Source organism: Poecilia latipinna, unplaced genomic scaffold (genome assembly GCF_001443285.1).
Source record: "Poecilia latipinna isolate Pla-1442-1.1 unplaced genomic scaffold, P_latipinna-1.0 Scaffold513, whole genome shotgun sequence".
Taxonomy (NCBI): domain Eukaryota; kingdom Metazoa; phylum Chordata; class Actinopteri; order Cyprinodontiformes; family Poeciliidae; genus Poecilia; species Poecilia latipinna.
Window position 1 is genome coordinate 182276 of NW_015113129.1, and position 23141 is coordinate 205416.

General features: G+C 38.4%; 1 protein-coding gene across 5 annotated transcripts in view; it reads left to right on the top strand.

Moving 5' to 3' along the window:
- Positions 1-23141, top strand: part of LOC106952426 (astrotactin-1) — a 223679-nt gene that overhangs the window by 181653 nt on the left and 18885 nt on the right. For all 5 annotated transcript variants that reach the window (XM_015040520.1, XM_015040524.1, XM_015040523.1 and 2 more), the window contains one exon: positions 7742-7869. In XM_015040520.1, coding sequence (XP_014896006.1) covers positions 7742-7869 — 128 coding nt within the window. The remainder of the gene's footprint in view (positions 1-7741; positions 7870-23141) is intronic.

A 23141-nucleotide genomic window follows, 5' to 3' on the forward strand; every position in this document is an offset into this window, starting at 1 on the left:
ACAGTGACGCGAGCGTGCCTCAGCAGCGGGCGTTGATGATGGATGGATGTTAATTTTGCTAGGGGAAAAAAAAAAAAAAAGAAGAAAGCTTTAATTTGTAGTGCTTTTGAAACCAGGATGTATATTTTGAAAATTGGTTAACAGTAATTTGTTTGCAGGAAATGGAATTAGTTTCTTATTAGGAGTTATTGAAGCTGCAACATTTCTTGAGAGAGGAAAAAAAATCAAATTAGAATCCCACCACCTTGCTGCTTCCTGCTGAGGTTAGAGGCATGATCCCACCATTAGACAGAAGAGCTAGACAATGTGGTTCCTGCTGAGAAGACTGAAGTGTTGCTTATGTCAATTAATCCTAATGGCAGTGCTCTCCTAAAATATGTCACTTGACAACCAGCGCACCATGTTTTTTGATGTGTTCTCATTTCATTTGAATGAGCTGTGAAAAATAAACACCTCACATCCTCTTTATGCTCTTATAAAAAGACTTTAAGAGAAGCTTATTGAAAAGTTGATTTTTCTTTTTTGCAGCCACTATATGTAATAAAAATGTGAGGCTGCAGACAGGCATTAACTTTTCGTTAGTTACAAAAAAGCAAGTGAGACAGCATTCACACACAGTCTGATTAGAAACCCTGTTTGTCCTTGAGAACTGGAAGCAGAAACAGAGGGAGAGAAAGAAAGTCTTTATGTGATCTTCACTGGCATCTCTTCAAAAACCCCCACCCCACTGAGCAAGAGTGGCACAAAGCATCTGCCTCCCATCATTCACAAAAAGAAGTCGACACTTTATACTGTTTAAACTCTGGATGGAGGTTTCCCAGTTCTTATGGTTTTCTTTCACTTCTAAAATATCACAATGTTTACTTTTTTGGGTTTGTTCCATAGTCTCGATTGCTTTTTTTTTTTTTTTTTTATTTTTTTTGTGTGTGCTCCTTTTTTGTTTTTGTTCTGTACACTCTCCTACCTTTTCTTTTCTTCACCCCAACTCCCTTTTCAAACAAAATCCCATTTCCATCTGCAGAAAGCTGCAAAAAAAAAAAAAATGTAAACAGTCAAAGTCAGTGTTTTTGCTTGTAATGTTTTATTTATTTGGGACATAGCCCTCTCTCTTTGGCTGTGCATGTGTGTGTGTGTGTGTGTATGGATGGAAGTACAAGGATATGTGTGTGTAGTAATGGATCAGCTCTGTGCCCCTAGTGTGCTTTTCTCTTTGACTGCCAGGAGCATCAAGTGTGAGATGGGTGGGGGATTGATGGAGAAGCAGCAAGTGGTGTGAGCAGGTGGCCGTCGACATGACACCAACAAAGACAAAATAGCCAGGATGTTGAACTATGCACATAAATGCATAGTCACACACACACGCAGTCACAGTTCTTTCAGCACCGACCCTCCAGAGCATTGGCACTCGCGCACACAGAGCGGGTTTGATTCTCCCTCCCCAGCAAGTATCCCTTATGGTCCATCTTTGAAGCGCACCAGCCCTGGAAATGCTTCTCATGTTTGTTCTGTCTTTTGCTAAGGGAAATCTATCCCAACCTCCCTTTGCAGAAAGGTTGTTGTTGTTTTCATAAAAATAATAAAAATAAGAGGTTTATTTGTTTGATTTTCTGACATTGGCGAGCAGAATGGTGTGGTGGGGAAGCGGGGGGGACACAGGATGACTTTGGTTACAAAGCAACCTGAGAGGGAACTCAGCCGTTTCCCTCCTGAAAGAAGGTCTTACCAGGGTGACATCTCGGGAGTGGCGGGCTCGATGTGATTCCGGCTTCAAATTACAGAACGCTTTGACAGGGTTTCTGTCTTCCTGTCTCAGTGGGAGCCGGTGGACTCCCCGTAATGAGATGTTAAAAAGCTAACCTCCTCTCATTACTCCTAACTGTCCTCCCCTTCCTCTCCTCTCTATTGCTCTCTCTCTTTCTCTCTCTCTCGACAAGCTCAGAGCAGGTTTTAATGAATATTTTAGTGCCCCTTGTTCTCATTCTGCTTGCTGCTTGGGATCAATGATTAAGTCAATGCTCCTACCTGACACAGCTCCCCCAACCCCAAACTATTTTGCGAGAGCATTTTTTTTTTTTTATTACTCCAAAACCTTTTTTTAGCTCGCAGCACCACACCCTGCATGTCACCCTCGAGGAATTCCTTCATTTACTCTCACTTAATCAAAACATAAAATGTGTTTGCTGTAGACTAATAGAGGTGGAGGGGGGTTAGCTAGTAGCTTTAATTGTCTCTTATTGAGCTTCGTTGTCGAGGGAATCACTGTAAGGATAGCACACAATAGCGACAGGACGGCCGATATGAATCAAAACCATCTAAGTGCTTTGTCACATTTTGCATTCAAATAATTTATCAAACAGGTGCCTGCTTTTCTGCTGGTCCTGTTTAAAAAAAAAAAAAAAAAAAGGAAAGAAAGCTTCACTTCCTTCTGGCAGTTTTGTAAAAAAAGGAAAAAGTTCTGTGAACTTCCAAAAGAGAAATGAATGATGACATCTTCACAGTGCCAGATGGTTGTTAAATGTTACATGTCATCCTCTAACAAAATTAACAGTGAAAATTGTCAGACGTGAATGCACTGAATGGAACCCAGCTCGTGTCCCACTTAGCATGCTTCTAAGAGGGGAAGAAAAAAAAAAATCACCATCTTCAGCAAAACAACCGAGATCCAGTCATTACAGTCCCTATTTATGTGCTTTGTTAAAATGACAGCTGAAATCATGCAGAAATACTTTCAGCAGGAAGTGACAGATGTTTGACTCCAGCGTGATCAAATCCCAGCCAGCCTCGTTTGTGATTGCTTTGGGCTGCAAATTTAGCAACGCATAACTTATATTTCAGTGCAAGCGGATGAGCCGTATAGCATAGTCCAGGAAAAAAACAACAACATACGTTTAGACAGCTAACCTAAAACTAGAGTCCTCTTCCGCCTTTCCTTGTCGCATGTGGGCACGCCTTAGTTTTCTGAGGTGTGTTCAAGAAGATTTTCTAGGAGTCGTGGTTGATTTCAGTGGCTCTTCTTTACATGTCGGCGTCTCCACTTAACGTGCCGAGGTAAAGGTGGAGTGCTGTGAATATTTTCCGTACGCAGCGCAAGTCAGTATCTGTGAAGAGCATTTACAGTTGCACCTTTTGAACAGAGTTTTAGAGTGAAGCCACTGTAAAAGCATCAAGCATAGCAGTGTTATTGTTAAAATTTCTTTTATATTTTTGTCAGGGGAGCATTTTTATTTTTTTTTTATTCCTTTTCTTCTCATTCCCTCTCTGCCACATTCATCAGCAAAAAGCAGACTCTGGAGGAACAAGTCAAACCGCGCTTTTGGTGTCAAACGGCACAATTTACATAAACGGCATCAACGAGGAAGCGTTTGTTTTCATCACTGAACCACTAAAATAATACAGATTCACTGATTGATAGGGATTCACAACCTGTCAAAAAGATGATGCTTTAAAGTGGATCAAAGTATAAGAATTGGCCTACATTTTACTAAATGGCTAAAATTACCCATAATTTTTCACAAGTGTACATTAACGGTTGTTCTTGATTTAATTGCCACTCATTCTAGCCTCCTTCCACTAAGTGCCAATAAACTAAATAAAAGAATGTAACAAGGTCTTTTTAAATCAACACTGAGATGTTGTATCATAAAATTACACAGGTCTCGTGTATTTGCACTAAATTTTATGATTGAATGTGTTTCACATATTAATTTGGAAGAGTCAACTGCGTAAAATATGAGAGGCCGTGGCTGATGACAAAAACCAAAATAACTATGCGAGACCTTTTGCTACTAGATGTTATTTATTGTAGTCAGATAACCACATTTCCATGTAGCAGATTAAGAATAATCAGTAAGAAATTACTTCATCAGTTTTAACTGGGTTTTAAATGCCTTAAGGTTGTATGATTTGATAAATCCTACTTGCATCCTTAAAGTTGCACACAAAATGACAACCATTTCAGCATGTCAGTGTTGTTCTTATTCCTCTAATGAGCCATCATTTGATCCAGGTGCGTTAAACCAGGGAGAGAACTAAATCACGCAGGATGCCGGCTCTCGAGGGACCGACTTTGGGCACCCCTGGTCTAAAGTGAAGAACCTCAAGCAAACACCGGGGCTTCAGTTCATGGAATCGAGCACGCCGGCAGTCATCTGTGACGCTGAGCTGACAAATAAAGCTTACAAAAGCTTAACTGCGTCTGTTTCTGGATATGTCACTTCCCTGTTTCTCTGTAATTTTACATGTAGTTCAGTCAAGATGTCTGGGCTGCATGAAAAGGAGTCTGTCCGATCAACACTCGGCTTTGTTTCTCTTAATTACCGTTTCACCCTCAGCCACACCGTGTCTGTAAAATCTCAAAGGCATTTTAATGTTACATTGCACACGGCCTTTCTACCAGCGTTTCGCTTCAGCCTGTGGGTTCTGTTGTTCCAACGCTGTGACTTTCCCAAAGGCATCACTTTGTGCTTTGTAAATATTTGTGTGTGCTGTTTTTACAGCTCAGCCCCCGTCAGACGCCGCATGAATCAAATGAAGCATTATATGGAGTGTATATTAACAACAGAAGTAGGTGGAGTGTGAAGCTGAAAAATCCTCCGTGCATTTTAATTGCCCACTCATGTATGTTCAAAAACGTAATACTAGGGGTGCCTACAATTAACATACACTTAGTATAAAATGTTTACAGCACAGGAAACTACTTCTCTGAAATTTTGTCTTGGAATATTATGTACATAAATCATGAACACACCAACCTTAAATGAGACAAGAGGAATCTCCAGTACTCCATGTCCTCTTTGGGTAATTTTGGTTGGTCAGCCAAGTGGTGGGAAGGTTCACAACTTTTCCATGTTTTCTGCATTTGTGCAGAAATGGCTTTGTAAACGGTTCCAGACTGATAGATGTCAACGATTTTGTTTCAAAATGGAAAAACCGCGTGCGCGTCCGTACTGGATCGTGGTACCGACTTGCAAATTGGTTTAAACTGTTTACAGTTTGCTTACGAAATGTCCAATTAAGAAGAGGCACACAATCTTAAGGCTGTGCGTTTATAAGCAGCTTGGGTCAAATTAATATGCAAGACTGATTACCTCCAATTACAAATCAGCAAAAAGTTATTATACCGCTCTTGCCCTTTAGCTTTACAAGGCAGTTTAATGTCTTATAAGCCATGGGTTCAGGTTTACGGCTGTAATGGTCTGTATTCAGTCTCACTACTCTCATTAGGCTGGTTTCCAATGGCAACAGTCACTCCCCCCCACTGCAGAAAAACCTCTGATGGACCTCTCCTACATCAAACAGTAGTCGGGATAAAGTTGTTCACTCTGGTCAACTTTGTGGCACATTTATCGGCTACAAATTATTACGTACAAACTTAACTGTGATCATGAAAGTCATGTTACAGCAAAGCATGGCACAGCTTCTTTCCTAAGATATATTGTATTTCATACAGTTTTTGCCTTCCTCGCCCTATAGTGTGCAGGAAGAACATGCTTATTCATGCAACATTGAACTGAAATATTCAATAAAACATTACTTGTGAAAAAAAAATGAAAAAAAGTACAGTACAAGGTTACAAAGGGCGTTTGTAAGTTGTAAGCCTGGAGTGAAGATAATGACTGCAGTTTCCTAGAGGAGAAAAGAAGAAGATATTTCCTCATTAGCTGTGGTCTTGAGACAGCTGAAGGACTTAAGCCACTGATTTATTGAAGTTGTTATGCTTTGAAACCTTGTTGTGACCCTAACCGGCACCGTAAGTGGGGGGTGATGAAATGGGCCCCGTTAGGGAGTTCAAGCAGGAGTCATTTGCTGCAAAAGAAAACAGACGTAGTGAGTGAAGACACCCTAAATACTTTTTTTTTTTTACTGTAGCAGTACAAATAAACTTTCCTATGTGGATTTTTTCTTTCTTCGTTTTTCCACTATTCCAACCTTATTCCTGCATCCATCCATGGAGCGAGTAAAAGTAACTCAAATAGGACTTTGGGTTGTTGTTGTTGTTGTTGTAGACTTTTTTTTGTTTGTTTTTCTGGTGTCTAGTTAAAGTTTTACTGAATTTTAACCCATTTAGGAGCTTGCATGTCAGTTACCTTAGACAACACAATAAAAAGAAATGGTACTCTTGCATCTATCACTACTAGCGGTGTGTGAGATCTACGGACAGGGAGGGGCATACAGCAGCACCAGCATTTCCATCAGACATGTATGGATGATATGGGCTTTTTTTTTTTTTTAAAGTCTTAATGCTTAGGTTATTGCAAGTCTTTGTAAATTGGGTTTGACCTGTGTTAACTTTATTGCCTTCAAAATTCATCGTCCTATTAGAGTTAAATAATGCTTTGACTTGAATGCTTTGTCTTCATGAAATTGTTCTTAAGTATCTTGCAGACTTATTAATTAATCTTACATTTAAGTCCTTTTCAGTTGCCGCCTCCAACGGCTACAGAGGTTAAAGATGATACTGGCTGGAACTGCCTTTTATTTGGTTTAATCACTTGCATACAATGTTTACTTGTTTATTGCTTGGGGGTTTTATTCACTGCTTTTATACGTTATCTAACCTCTCCTATTTTGTTGTAGTTTTTTTTTATTATTATTATTATTATTGTGCATGTATTTCACTTTGATGCAAACTAGGTTGTTTTTTTCACTTGTGCTCTATTGAATGAAAATGGAGTCTGAAAAGTCAATGGAGAAAGTTGCGTCTGAAAGTGGGTCACTGGAGGGTCGTGAATATTCATTACATGAAGCAACGGTGTTGCTAAGCTGGCCACACGACTCCAGTCTCTCCACTAACCCAAGAGAATGGGTTACAATAGCTGAGACAGAATAAACCTAAGACCTTGGTAAATAACACCTCAGGGGGTGGTCGGGATGGATTATGTAAAATCAACTTTTTTGAGCTTCATATTATAACGTTATTCCCTCAAATAACACACAAAATATTCATAACACCTTTTTAAAATAAACAAGATAAGGATTTAGTTACATTGGTGAGTTCTAACTTATTTTAAGTTGATCTGAAATGCCAACAAGGATTTGGGATTAATGTATAGCAATTTAAAAAGTACCCCATGTTTAAAAGAGAACAAAAGTATACTCAAACATAAAGGGGAAATAAGAGAGCATCAATAAGTTTATCATCCTTTAATAGCAAACAAATGAATAGTTCACACTTTTTTTTTTTTTTCCAGTGTTGACTTTTGTGGTTGTATAATCCTCTACATGCCTCGAAGTGTCTAACACCATTGACACTCAGGCGGCAGCAGTGGCAGCTGACTGAACAAATTATATATACAGTCTGTCACCCAGTCTGTGGAGCAAGATTGGGCTTCACACGCGTTTCCACATGTATTCACATAATGCATATCATCTGTCCGTCTGCTCTGACAGAACCAGACACTTCCGTGTTTTGGACATAACTATTTATTTATTTTTTAATCAGTGCTACCTTGGCCACCTGGTTATCATTTGTCAAAATGCCTATAAAGCAGATAAAAGGACATAACACTCCCCCCACACGCCCCAGAAGTATTTAACTTTCTTTGCTACTAATATGCACACGACAAAAGTGTTTGCATGCAGTATAGATGTTCTTTCTCTGCCCCCATCTCATAACCACTCTTGTGTCAATGTCTTAACATGCTCCTCTTCCAGCACCCTCTTTTCTTCTTTATCATGTTGCTCCACTGAACTCTTAAAAAAAAAAAAAAAAGTAACCTCCTGTTGTCCGTCTTTTCACCAGGCAGAAGAACTTTGCCCGAGGCATTGAGCAGCAGCTCCCAGATGGCATGGTGGTGGCATCGGTGCCAACGGAGGTCCAGTGCCACGAGGAGCTGTCAGACCCTGTGCCTGACCCAGAATACCTCACGGGTATGAAACCATATTCCATCGTTTCCTCTCTTGGCTCACGCCCGCAACTGCAGTGTTTTATCACTGGCTGGTCCAAATCCAAATATGTCGAGAAATATCTGCATTTGAGAGCTTAATAATCAGTGTGACAAGATGTTTAAGATCCCAAGGTGTTTGAACAACTGTGGTGACATTTAGGGCCGTCATTTACAATGCGATGGTTGGTCACCGAGTTGAACAGCAAGTTATGAAGGAAGCTGACCACTTTCTAAAGGTCAACCGCACAACTCTGTAAGTCCAGGCGGTTCCCAGGCAAAAGTTTATGATTTGCTTTACAACAGGTATATAATTTTTAATCACAATAAGGACAAAAATGATGCTGCTTTTCAATAAAAAAAACACATTTTATTGATTTAATATGTGACTTTTAAGGAACCATAATATTTTTAGCAGCTAATAACAATTGGGTATGTTTATTCCTGTTGTGCATTTTTTTATTACGGGTTTAGTGTAATTTGTACAGGTTTCAAGACAAGTGTGACCATAAGAGTATCTACTACTGAAAACGACAGAGTGCCAAACAAAAACGTTTGAAGGGGGAGGAACACTTTAATGATTTGGTTCATGAATGAACTATATTATTTTGTTTCCCTTTTTGTTATGTTGTAACTTTACTGAACTTTACAAAATCTAATATGCAAGAAGAAAAAAAAACATATGAATGAATGATTACATTTCTAAAATTTAAATTAGTAGATTTTACCAAATATACAAGAGTCAGTGTCAAGCAGGTTCCATTTAAGAAAAACATAAACGCATTCTTTGGCCTGCCATACCTTTCCAGAATATCATAATTTTGTATGAATCATAAGGGTATCTCATGTTTTCTGTTGAATATAGACTTACAGTCTCAAGTTACAATGATGGGTTTTTTTTTAGATAATTTAGCTTGAACGATATATTTTTTTTATTTGTTTTTCCTCTGACATTTCAGTTAAAGAGCAAATTAAGTCTTTAAAGAAGAAATCTCATAAATAGAGTATATTCTGCAGGACTCCATACATGTATAATAATTTTGTCTTCATTCTCCAGGAGACTTAAACTTAATAAAAGTGACTCGGCATATTTCGCGGGAGTGCTTTATTTGGACAGGCTGCTAGATTTGCTTTCTACACCCGTTTAAGTGGCTGTAAAGGGCCTCAGTTTAGACATCACTGAATTCAGAGTACAATTTGTTGTGTTTTTGAAATAACGGCAGAGATGCAGGCCTTGTCAGAGTAACAATTTAAAGCCACATCATTTGAGATCGTCTGAACTGTGCCGGACAATCAAATAAGACGGGACGGCGTCAGCGCAAACTGCTTTTTCTTGGACAAATTTGAGGATATTAAAGCCGCTTAATCTAAATGGATCTGCCTTCGTCATACCCCTGAGCCCTCATTCCCCTCATCTTCCGCTCTCGGTCCCTAGCTCTGCCTGCTCAGTTCAAACCTTTTTATCCATCCATCGCCCCTGGGTATGAAGAGCACACAGCCCAGAACAGAGCCCAGCACAGCAGCACTTCTCCTCTAGTGACTCTTTTCTGGGCTTTGGATGTAACAGCCGTGGGCCTCACTCAAAAGTAATATCATGAATTGAGATACATTTCCAGCCCATCCAGCAGTGCAGCACAGTAGCAAGCAGCATACTTTTGGGTCACTGGTATTTTTTACTCTTCTATTAAATTACGGTAGAAGCAAACAGATTATTGATGTTACAGCAGGGGTGTCAAACTCCAGTCTTTAAGGAGCCGACGTCCTGCGACTTTTAGACGTGTCCACGATCCAACACTTTTGAATAAAATGGCTAAATTACCTCCACAGCTTGCAGTCCGGTTCTACATGAGGATGCCAATGATTTCATAATGTGATTCAGGCATGTTGAAGCCAAGACGCATCTAAACGTTGCACGACAACAGCCCTTCAGGGCTTGAGTTTGACACTCGTGTGTTGCAGAGTATGTGGAAACTATAGTGCAGAGCTGTTCCAAATCCAGTCCTCGAGCCTGTGTCCTGCACGTTTTAGATGCCTCCATCACTTGAATCAAATAAAGGGCTGCTTACCAGGCCTCCATAGAACATGGTAAGACACTAAGAATGTAATTGAATCATTAATCCAGCTTTGTTCCAGCAGGGACAGATCTAAGACATGCGAGACACCAACTTTCATTGGTGTAGCATTGGTGTACTGTATTGGTCTAAAGGATAATTTAACAAAAAGATGATTTATTATGAACACAGATAAGGTTTTTCACTTCTTTAAACCGGTTAAACCTGTCTTCACAATTACTTGCATACTTTAGCTGAATTTTAAATTTATATTGCCTTAGTCGGCAACAAATAACTGACCAGCATGTCAAAGGAACAGGTAGGCTAGAGGCAGAGCAGTCTTACTGCAAACAGCCTGAGAAGGCAGCAGGTACCACTTTCTCTTGCAGAACCATAATTTTTTGCCTTTGACCTTATTTTTGTCTTTAAAACCTTTAACTGAACCGAGCATAAAACAGACCTCCATGCTCACTTTTTGCCACACAACCACATCCACCCATACGGTGGTTTCATTTAACCTACGTATTTTATTTATCAATCCCAATTTTAATCTAAACCAAACATAAGATGGTTGAAAAAAGCCATTCCTTAAACGTTTGTATTGAAGCGACTTCCCTCTAAACCTGAAAAGTACAAAATGTTTGATGGTTGAGTGCAAAACGCCAAAACTGCAAAAGAACAAAGTTGCGAATCAACACAACACAAAAAGCCAGAATGCTACACAATAACCTTGGATTTTCTTTGTTTTGTGTTGGGAACACATGCTTATAACTGAGTAGGTGCTGCTGCCCATCAGTCTTATCGTACCCCTAAGGGACATACGATGCGTATAAAGTTCTACGCCCTACTTACCTACTGGTCTTCGGAAACAGATGGCCCGTCATGAGCTCATTGGATTCTTTCTTTAAAATACTTGCTGTCTCCCAGCTCATTGACAGAAAACTGTGCAAGCAGCAGTGGGGAAAAACTTATTTCATCTTCACAATCTTGGCTGGGAAAGTGGTGGCACCGTCCACATCAAGTCACCTGGGGCATCTCCTCACTTTACCGCACCTGTTCTCTTGGCCTTCCCACATCCACAGAGTGCACAAACACAAGCGGCCGACACAATCCTCTCCAGTCCTATCTGGCTGGCTTCCTTCCACCACCACTCCTTTCCTGGCAAGCTGTCAGCATTATCACCAAGCCTGAAGTTAATTGCAAGGCTCAGGTAATTGTCTGTGGTGTACACAGACGCGCGGAGGTGGTGCCGGCAGGGTGAGCGTCTGTTGAGCCGCGATGAGCGCATGCCACCTCTCCGTCCCTTGCTGATTCATCCAGGTTTTGTTGCTTTGGTCAGTGTATTTGTCACAATGTCAGCACTCCTTGTTCCTCCCCACTCCAGTCCACACAGGGGTGAAATCATTCATCTTTCTTTTCATCTCTCCACTTGGAAGTCATTCATCACAAGGCCAGAGACCTCCATCAATTATTCCAACGGGAGGGAGACTAAGAAAAGAGAGTCTTTTGAAAGGCAAATACATCTTGATTTAATTGGAAAACAGGTAATCCCAGCACAGCGGCGCAGATTTCCCCAAAGATGGAACTTGAGAGATAACTGACCAGAGGAGAGATAATACGCTGAAAATTTAGGAGAAAAACAGACAATGGAGAGTAGGAAGGGAAATTAAAGTTTTATTGTTTTGAAAGACTGGTTGAAAAGAACAAAAACCTCAAGGAGATTCTGTGGGAAGTTTTTTGGGCGAGCTTTCAAGGAACAAAACGGAACAAAGGACTCCATTGGTGGAGGTGAAAAGGGCAGCAAAGGAGGCTTAATCCGTTGACATCCCTTCCTGGTAGCTCCTTATAACGACACGTTCATTCTTTACATCTTGAGCCGATCTCTGCCTCTGATTGACTGTTTTAAAATCCTAGTGTGAGAAGATTCAGAAAAGGGAGACTGAAGGTAAAAACTGTCGTCTCATTCACTGCAACCATTCCATTTCACTTTTTGATGAAGAACAAGACTGGAGAAATGACTGACGTAAACTTTTAGGTGTTTCAAATCAAAAGTTTTATGCAGCTGTTTTCACAGGCCTTCATTTTTATTTTTTTATTTTTTGTGCCATTCTTGCAGGATTCCCCAGTCCATAAATTTCAGTGTGGTAAAAGGGAGGGTTTCTTTTGACTCAGGGTTTTTTTAAGACGTCAAATGTTTTAGTATGTATTCTTTCAGTCTCATATTATTTATTCTCCCAACAGTGGCGCAATGCAGGGATATATTTTTTCCCAGTAGTGGGTAGATTTAAATTTTCTGAAGTCCTTTCATGTGTACTGTGTAAAAATGTAGTTTTTTAAAACTATTTTTAACAGTGGGCTGGTCCAAACAGGAGCCAGACTTGGAAAAAACAGGTATACAGTGTACTATGAAGTGATGATTTCATAGGTTTTTTTCTTCATTACTCGACCACTGACCAAACTAATAATGAGACAAATATGCTGAAACATGTATAGAATGTTTCTTTGTTTTTTGTTTTTTTCACCAAGGAAAGCATAGCACAGAAGTGTGTTTGAGGAAAATGGTTGGCTGTAGTTTGTTTTCAGTGCCTGGTACAACTCTTAATTTTGACCTGTAGCAAATAAAACGCCACAGCTGCAAAAAAAAATTGCAACACTCCAGAATATTATCAGCACCTTGTGGCTGATTAAAACCTGAAGACAAAAATCCAATTCTCTGAAGTAAGGCTCTCTTGTGTTAGAAATTTATCTTGTATTCTTGCTGATTATATCACATTCTTCCAGTGGCACGTTTTGTGTTTTTTCTTTCTTGAGATGCACAACGTTCACTGATAAGTTCTTGTGTGTGTGTGTGTGTGTGTGTGTGTGTGTGTGTGTGTGTGTGTGTGTGTGTGTGTGTGTGTGTGTGTGTGTGTGTGTGTGTGTGTGTGTGTGCAAGGAAAAAGAAAAGCCAGACTTTCAGATTTTTCATGCTTTTCTGTCATACAGCACCATGAAATATGATATCTTGCCATCAACGTTTATAAAAAAAAAAAAAAATCTCTGATAGCTTTTCACAGAGCATTTTGGGGGGTTGAATATAGGTGCGCCCCATCCCCCACAATAAAAAAAGACACTTGAGCTAAAATGTATGAAATCACTGTTGGGTGAACTTCAGACTTTTTTTTTCTATTAGAATTTGACTTGACATTTATGTTGAAAGGTTAAGACACAAAGTTAAATGCCAATTGTTCCAAACTCAGCTCCTATCCATTAATAATACATGGTTATTGGTCCAGAATGCAATTTAAGTTAATGAATATCGCCGTAATCAGTGCATTTTAATATTTAGAGCCTTGATTGGATATAAATTGATCAACCAATCATTTTGGAAGCAAGCTAGGCTTCTTTTTTTAATTTATTTATTCTTCTTTCAGCCGGAGCAGACTGAGTTTTTCCCATCAAGGTCATCTTTTGAATTACTGTATTCTCCTCATCTTGTCATTTTCAACTTGCTCTCCCCTTGGGTTCTGCCTGTGGCCTCTGAGCACACTCCCCGTGCTTCCAGCCTTTAGATATGTCAGCACTGAGATGGCACATAATCTATATTTTATAAGGCCTTGATATAATTGGTGGCAGTGAGGGAAGGTCATGCCTTCGGGGGCCTTCTTCTTTCCCCCATTGGTTTCCAAGACGAACTGCTCAAACAACAGCCCTCTAGTCAGGAATGTAGGTTGGAACTGAAGAGGCAGATTAGGCGCTCGGTGCAGCGCCGCTGTTTTCAGGCAAGCGGAGATTCAGAGAGTGTCGAAGTGTAGAAATTATTCAGCATGTATTTACTTTGAAACTTGTGCGTGGGTTTTGATTTATGCAGCACTGAGACACATTCTTGAGTTAGTTCTTAAGCACAACAGCAGTCTGGTTCATTGGACTGATCTTTGGTGTCAGATTTGTGGGAATAAGCCCCTGCATTGAGTTTGCTGTGGTTCGACGCAGAGATATCAAAGTGAAATGTTTCGAGTCACCTTAAATATAATCGAGTTGTGTTTCATGAGCAAGAGGAGCTTCAGATGATGAAACGTTAAATTTATTTGCTTGTTTTAATTAGTGTGAAATGTTGCATTTTTTTATATTAATTTTTTGGATTATGCACAAGGGCTATGCTGATCAGTTCTACTCTTACAACCTCTTATTTCAGGCAATATTTCCTCCCAGTGCTACACACAGGAATAAGCTGTCCCAGCATCTGTCTCTTGAGTCCCTCAACTTCAACTTTGTAGCAGCTTTAATGAAATTTATTGACATAGATCTAGTAAAATATCATTACCAAAGCCTTGAAAGCTAATAAAACCGAGTAATCCAAAACAGAAATAAACTGATCATTTTTTATATCTAAATGGAAGTTGTATCAGATGGCCAGTGTTTTTTATTATTTATGTTTTATACAATGTTTTGTTTTATACAAAATTTCTTTCAGCTTGTTTTTTTTTGTTCCAGTGTTTTTTTTTTGTGTGGTTTTTTTACAGGAATAAAAAATACAATGTCGATGTTGATTTAATGCACATTCACAGTAGTATTTCATGCAAGTTTCATATTTTAATGCTGAATCTGAATTTAGATGAAGTAAAGACTCGCCTCTGGTGTTAAAATTGCAAAGTAAAGATGAGATAATGTGAATGCAGGCTCAATCACTTGCAATTTCATTTTCTGTTCCACTTTGCCTTTGGACTCTAATTAGCTGTTCAGCTAATTAAAGCAGCAATTAAAGCTAACTAAACATATTAAAAATGTATTTTGTAGTTCGTTCCTGCCATTAAGATCTTGTCAGGAGATGAACCCAGATGCAAACTACGACAAAAATTTATCGTACTAATGGCTAGATTTAAAAATATCTGGTAAACAAAATGTAGTCAAATTTAAAAACAAAAGAATACCTTACGCAGGCATCTTGAACCAAGCATGACTTCAGGTTTAGTTTGTATATTATGTATATTATATGAGGTATCTGAAAATGTAATTTTTTTTTTTACATAATTTATAAAATATTTTGCGGTTTGGTTTAGCTTGAGATTATATTGGGTATGCTTCCGTACCAGATCTGTAGAAAGATGAATCTGGTGCTTTATTAGCTTAAAGCTATTTAGCTTTGTGTGGTCATGTGACTACCACCAAAAACTGTCGTCATCTCAAATATATCAACCAAAACAGAGCTGGGACGGCCAGAAATGAGGGCTGATTACTTGTAAGTTTCTTTGCTAAAGCTTAGAAATTAACCCTAATTATATATGAAACACTAATGTTCTGTAAAATATTGACTTTTCGTTCCTAGCAACAAAAGCAAACAAAGTATATTTGCATACAAAGTTATAAAACACTCAGATATGCACATTCATATGTCTAGTGTCTTACAAAGATTGATCTCTGTATCTTCCTGTAGATGTTACCGTTTTGTTTATTTGTTTTTCAATAAACTAAACTATTAAACACAAAGAAACATAAAAAACATCATGTCAGGTTTTAAATATTGGGTAACAGGTTAAGTTTGTCAAGTTTAAGTTTAACTTATCACTTGTATGTGTATATTTTACTAACTTTGTATTTATTACCTAAAATGGAGTAGCTTTCAACAAATAACCAATTTCCCCCTGGGGATCAATAAAGTATATTCTGTTCTATTCTATTAGGAAGCCAACAAACATAATCCAACTGCAAATTTCAAAAGATTTCAAGCATTTTAGAAATGTTTAACGACAATATTTTCCTGTAAATCATGTTTATCATTATAAATTAATCATGCAATACCAACACTTCTAAAATATCAAAGTAAAACTTTAACTTTCAAATGGTTTTGGCGGCAAAGATGCTTGTTTTTAGACATATGTGTGTATATATTATATATCATTTTTGTTTTTTGTTTTTTTACATTCACTGACGATCCTCAAGTTCCTCCTGGCATTTCCACATGTCAGGATGCTTCAGCGGCAGCAGTGGTGTTAATTCATGCTGCTTGGAGAACAGATGATGAAACACACCTAAGACCCTGCGCCCCACAAGCCTATTTATCAGCGGCTCCTGGTCCGAGCTGCTCATCCTCGGAGGTTGGTGAAGGGCATCTACAGCCCATCATTTCACCAGCTTTGTCATCGCCCCACCTTCCGGCTCTCGCCACTCTTCTCCCCCCTGGGAGACGGAGTAAACAGCTAACGTTGACATGTTGGCTCCTATGCCTTTGTCCCTTTTCTTCAATGACATCAATCAGGCTCAGCCAATTGTAATCCATTGCGAGATTTTGTAGACGCTCTTATTTTGCTCGCATTTCACACTTGAAGACGCATGTAAATGACAACAAGCGAGCAGCCACACGTCGACTCGCCCTGAGCACTGACCCGGTGATGTCCCTGCACTTTAGCGGCGCTCCTCTGACTAAAAGGGTAAACCCTAGTAGCCCTTCCTGTCACATCACTTTCTGGTATTGAATAGTTTTCAGCTTTGTCATTGTCCACGACTCTCATTTCCTAAGTGCTTTCCTCTCTTCCTCCTTTCTCTTTTGAGTGTCAGCTTGTATTGAACTCGCTGAATGTCAACCGAGTCTGACATGACTCGAGGCTCTCGAATGCATGACATACAGTGAAACTTTGATGGTGATATACACAAAGGACGCCATTGAAGAAAAGAGCGTGCACCACTGCTTTGATTTTTAAGAACAAATTCATTTTAAGAACACGGCAGCGAGTTTTTGTTCGAATTTGTTCATAAAACAAATTTGAGAAAGAAGAATATAGATGATATTAACAACATTTAAAGAAAAAATGGGATGCGTTATGCTTGACTTGTGGGTAAATTTTTTTAATTATTATTATTGCTAGAAAGGTCCTAAATCCCCGTTTTACTGTTAGTGCCATTTGTTGCTTTTTATCATACTTGCTGTTTTCAGCTTAGGTGCAGTTTGCATTAAGGAGGTTTGAATCTGGCGTCTTATCGGCTTTTCCTTTCCAGGAGTTTGTGTCTAAACGCCTTGCAGCGTAAATCCGCACAATGTCCACAGAACCACTTCTGTTTTCAGCCAGAACTGAAGATAACTATTCAGGCTCAATTATTATTCAATGCTCAGTCTGTACTGCCAGTAGTAATCGCATTTAGGGAGGGTTTTAATGTATTCCTGCACAATGATTAATTGCATGGAATTGCTCTAGCCACTTCCTGTATTCAACGTCAGTTAATTGGCTGACATTGGATGGGATAATTGATACAGCCGGGGGGCGGGAGGGCATGGTGGAGGCTCAGGCTGCAGGTTCCTGGTGAGAGTCCCTGCCTGGTTTGTGGCCTCCTGAAGTCAGAAGGTTTGTTTTAGACCAAATAAAACTCGGGGGATGGAGTCCAACCTTGGGTGGATAAATGAGGATTCCTTTGATCAAGTGCAGCACAAGCGTCTCTGTCAGAGGCTGTGGAGTTTGGGTTGTTTGTCTTTGGAGGTAGTTTAAGGTCGACTGGACCCCATCACTTACTGGGCCTTTTTTTCCCCCACTCTATACCTGCCCTGATCAAAGCTAACCCTTCAAAGCTCCTCTATAATGTGCTATGCTCAATTTAATTGTTCAGTTTTGTCTCGAGTGCGTGCAATTGTTCTGTGTATTTACCCTGCGTCCATTTGTCATGAGATTTTTATTACCATCAGGAGCTATGTAAGCCTAACTTAAACATCTGAGTCTGAGTTTTTCAGAAAAAATAAATAAATTCAACATTGTGCTGCTTAAAACAAAATGCAATTTTTTTCAAGACAATCTGCAAAATCATAAAATGTCTGGTGGGATTTCAGATTATTTAGGGATTATAGAGTATAGAAACACGCTGATATGTTAAGTATTTTTCCTTGTAAAAGACTTTGGAGTAGGTAAAAGCCAATTACTTTATTGAATTTTAACTGAGCAAATGGCTAACAACAAAAATCTTCATAGATTATGGCTTGGTTTTGATAATCACCACTTAGTTCTCGTTATTTATTTCACTCACTTTTGGTGAAATTCTTTAAATTAGTTCAAAAAGCTCTAAATGAGAACAAACTGTGATGTAAGCCGTCTCTGTTTAAGTTGTGTTTATTTTTAGACGGCGGAGATCAAAGTGGACATCTCTGCCCCCTTAATTCCAGCAGAACGGGGCTTTCGAGGCTGACAGAGAGGCAGTGATTCATAGTTCAGCCCAGAGTCCCTCTCTCCCCAAGTCCCTCATAATTAAAGTTGAAGCATATGGCATTGTGGCCACGTAAGCACAGAGGTACCTGCTAAACTTGTCTGGCATCCCATTCCAAATCGCCAGCAATGGTCGTCCGTTAACTCATCCCTTAGTGAAGCTAAAATTACAGATGTGTCACCTTGAGCTGTCACAAGCCACATCTGGCAAGCCATCATCACGTCATCTTGACTTATTGATAACCTATTTGTGTGGTTTGCTAGAGGTTAGGTATGATTTGTCTAGTTTATCATGCTGGCATTTTTAAGCACGTACAGTGAAGTAGATATAATTTTTCAAGCAAAGAGTTTGTTTGAAATGAGACGAGCAACTCAAAGAAATACGGTTGGAGAAAAAGGAAATTGGTTTACAGTTAGTTCAAAAGACTGTCAAATTACTTAAACCTTTCTCAATAATCAATATTACTGGTATAATTATTGGAATTATACCAGTAAACTGACTGGGATTTCAAGTGATGTTCAAAAAAAAGTATTAGATTAGTACACATCTGTAAAAAATAAGTCATAAAATTGACACATTTAGAAACCTTATGAGGATAACTGAAATTATTTCGGTAACACTTTATTTGAAGGGGGTTGGATAGGACTGTCATAACACCTGTCATGAACATGAATAAGCCTTCATGAATATTTATGACTGTTGTCATAAAGCATCATTTAGTCAATTATGACACTTTTAATACAAAGTTGACATTATTCAAAATGTCTTTGTTATGACAACTTGACATTAACCAAGAAATCATTACTGATATAAAATTGTTATAAAAGTATTATTGATTGCCCTTTAAAAATTAGGTAACTTTATGTTATTAAAGGTAAAGTTTAAACAGTAATGATTTCTTGGTTAATGTCAAGTTGTCATAACAAAGACATTTTGAATCATGTCAACTTTGTATTAAAAGTGTCATAATTTACCAAATGACGCTTTATGACAACAGTCATAAATATTCATGAAGGCTTATTCATGTTCATGACAGGTGCTATGTCATGTTTATGACAGTGTCATGTCAGTCTTATTCACCCCCCTTCAAATAAAGTGTTACCATTATTTCTAAGTTAGAGCAGAAATTGCCTTTTGTCACCCGAATGCACATACAAAACTACAGATGCAAAAAGACAAAAAAAAGTTAAAGTAACAAATATTTCTAGAACATTCAATTATTTAAATCAGTTGAAACACTGACAAATTAGGACAAGTCTATGTTGCAACTATGCACATAGAAGAAGATGGTATGAGGAGGTAAAAAAAAATAAATAAAGTTAAGAGAATGACATGCTCCTGCAATAAAATATAAATTTATCTTGAGGCTTTTTATACATCGGTGCCAATTATGAGGAAAGGCTGCAGCTGGAGTGAATCACCCCCGTTCTTTTTCCTTCAGTGATGACTGGTTCATGTAATCCTTTATTCACTGGCCTTTTTACAAGCAGACAACAGTCGAAGGTCTTAAACAGGTACCTTTTTTTTTCTCTCCATCAGAGCATCTTAGTCACAGTAAACATTGCTTTTTATAAGCAAGGTTCTCAGGAGAAAAGACTTTGTGAATAAATATTGCACAACTTTAAAATATGGGGCCCCTTTTGCTGTAGGCTGACAAAAAGAAGAGCTTGCTTCGTTGCGTTACATAATCGTGAATATACGAGCGTTCCAGTTGTGGAAGCAGCCAATTTTTTCAAATGAAAGTTGCATGAAGTTCACTGCAGTCTCTTCAATCATGCAGCAAATCGACGGCTGACAGGGAGCTTTATGTAAGTAAGATCATGAAGAATCTGCATATAATGTAACATAAAGATAATTTTAAATACAACACGTATATGGTTGCAATGTGTAGTTGTGAATTGAATAGTAAGGACTATAAAAAATGATCATGATGTCCCATTTTTGATCAAACTTGAACTTCATAAATTTAGGGTAAAAAAAAAAATCTCAAAAAAGTAATGTAAACCTCGGCAATTGTGCAGTTTCTCTTTTTATCCCAAGCGGTTTCTGCAGGGCTTTGATGTCCTAAATTTAAAATGTCCACCTGGAGAGTCTTGCTTATTTTAATTGTACGCAGATCTTTAAATGTCCAGTGAGTAAATATATTTGCCCATTTATCCATAACAACTGGAACTTTCAGTATCTAGCTAGTTATTTTTGCAATTTACCGTCTATTAAAAGAGCGCCCCACAGATTAATTTCACTCCCTGGTACAGCGGGGGTGAAATTACCATAATAACCCAATATTGGCTGGAAACGTCTCCTCTTCCAGGAACCGTTGGAATTTTTCAGATGGCGCCAAGTGTGGCAGAATTACGGTGCTACAAATTTGGCTGGATTGCCGGCGCTACGTTTAGGACTAATATGCTACTTCAGTACATGTCAACTCTTGTGCTGCTAGTGTTGCATCAAAAAAGCTGTGAAACTGATATCTGGCTTGATGCAAATAGGTACAATGTTTACATCTGGAACAGCATGTTGAAATATTGAACTAATGTTTGCATATTTTTCCTGAAGTGGCTTAACAAGAATTTGCCTTGCAGATTTTTCATTTTGGTTCCACTTAATTTTATAAGGACAAAACTTACAGAAGCTTTTTTTTTTTTTTCATGTTTAATAGACTTATTGTTTCACTTTGGACATCTGAAAATATCGTGTCCATCGCTACGGTTGCTCTTCGTGCAGTTCTCTCCGGCAGTGAATGCTCTGTGTGTGTGTGCGTGTGTGTGTGCGTGTGTGTGTGTGTGTGCGTGTGTGTGTGCGTGTGTGTGTGTGTGTACCTGAGCTCTGCTGGCTGGGGAAGTACTCATGAAACATTATGGAAGTCGCTGCCGTGTCACTGGAAACGCTACTGGTGAAAGGAATGAAGTCAGATTCTACGTAGAAAACCTCACATTCGGTTGACAAAGTAAAATGTCTCAACAGCTTAGCAGTTTTGCAAGCCATGCACAAGAAAATAGACTGACATTGTTAAAAATGTATCACGCAAAATGTGGCAGCGTGTATTGCTAGAGGTGTAGCTGATGAAATGTGAAACGGTAGACCTGAACAGCTATCTGAGCTTTAAAACATTTAAAAGATGCCTTGATCACGACCCTCAAAAACTGACGGGGATCAGATCAGGACATGCTTACTTAGAGCTGAATTATGAATAATTTGCCATTATCTGAGGTTGGAAGGTGTGATTTGGATTCTCAGTATTGACATGTTTAATTTAGACATAAGTAGGGCACCATTTCTTTTTCATTTCTGAAAATTCTTAGAATTTTTTTTTGTATTTTTTTAATCTGAGTCTTATTTCTAGGCCCTATGTCAATATATGAAAGGAGTCTTATTTTATTTTTGAACATGCTGAATTATGCAATAAAGTGAAAGTGAAATGAATGTATTTTTTATTTTTTTTTGTTCAACTCAAATGCTAAAAAAAACTTTTGCTGAGATCTAAAAATGAGTGCTCTACTCACAGCCAGAAAAATAAAGCGGTGGCCTTTGGTTGACCGCGGTCCATAACCCTTTTTTAGTTGGGATTATTATGAAACCTCTACATACTTAAAATAATATGAGCAATTGAGTAAATCCTTCAATTTATTTATTTATATTTTTCCCAATAATCTTTTTTTTTTTTTGTGGATAATCACCCAAAGTTTACCTCTGGGGCTGTGGCCTAACCTTTACCGATAATTACTGTTCATCTTTCAGTGATGCATTTTGTTTATCGTTTTTGTTTTAGTTTTATTCGATTTGTCAAAAGAAGAAGAAGAAGCAGAACAGTGGTACATTATGGGTAGTTTCCTTGCTCGATTAAAGTATGGGTTTACTAGATAAGTCTGGTTGTTAACCCCTCATATTTCTGCCTTCCCTCTTCTTCTTAAGTTAATCATTCATTCCCCGACTTATCCGGGAGTGAAATGGAGCACAGACGTGGTTAGTTAATGGAGTTCTATGAGCCGTAAGATTACTTTCTTACCTGAGCTCATTCTCATGAATCTTTTTTTTTTTTTTTCCTCGGAGGGGAACGACTAAAATAACAAACCACTTCCCACCAAACCTGCAGACAGAACTATTTAGACAGGCTGTGGTTTCCGTCGCCTCCGCGCTGTCACTGTCAAGATTCGGCAAGCCGTGCATTTGTCTAGTATTCTGTGCCCGGCTTCCCAATGGGACAGAGTCACAAATGTTAACAAGAAAACTCAATTTACATTCCCCAAGCAGTTTATTTTGAACAGCCACAGTAATACTGGGACTTTTTTCGCTTGTTCTTTTCTCCCTGTGGAAATCACAAGTAATATTGACTTTTTTTTTTCTTTTTGTAGATTTTTTTTCCCCACACAGTCATCTTTAATATGTAAACTGTGCTACCCTGTTTATCATCCCCCAGGTAAATGTAGGTGTCACAACGTTTGATGCTGTTGAATGGATCCATTGAAATGGACACACTAATCAGCTAAAGTTTGGAAATGTACACAAGTTGATTTTAATTTTTTATCTTTTTTTTTTATAATTATAAAACGGAAAATAAATCTCCATAAGTAATTATTCAAAAAAATGTTTCCACCTTTTAGAAATGTAATTATTTTCTCCAAACCTGGGCCAATAAAGGACGGACTAAATTTATCGAAGTTTATTACAATCACTGTTGATCTTTATTTAGGAATCACTGAGTTAAATTCTTCTATCATTGATGTTTTCCTTCTGGGAGCCTTGTTAACGGAGAGACTTCTTGCTTTTAAAAGAGGCTTTATTTTAAACCGCAACTCCATGAATAGCGATTAAATGTCAAGGTTTCATTAGATTCAGCCTTGGTTTATAAGTCTGGTGAAGTGCTGAGAATGAGGCTTTTCTCTAATTGCACAGTAAAGTCTAAAAATTGATAAAGTGCTAAAATATGTGACAATTCAGATGTGCTGAACAACTGAAGGAATTCATCCTCCCTGCATCTTGCTGGTTTTTTTTTTTTTTTTTTTTTTTTTTTTTTACTTTTTTTTGTTTAAAGAAAAAAAAAAAA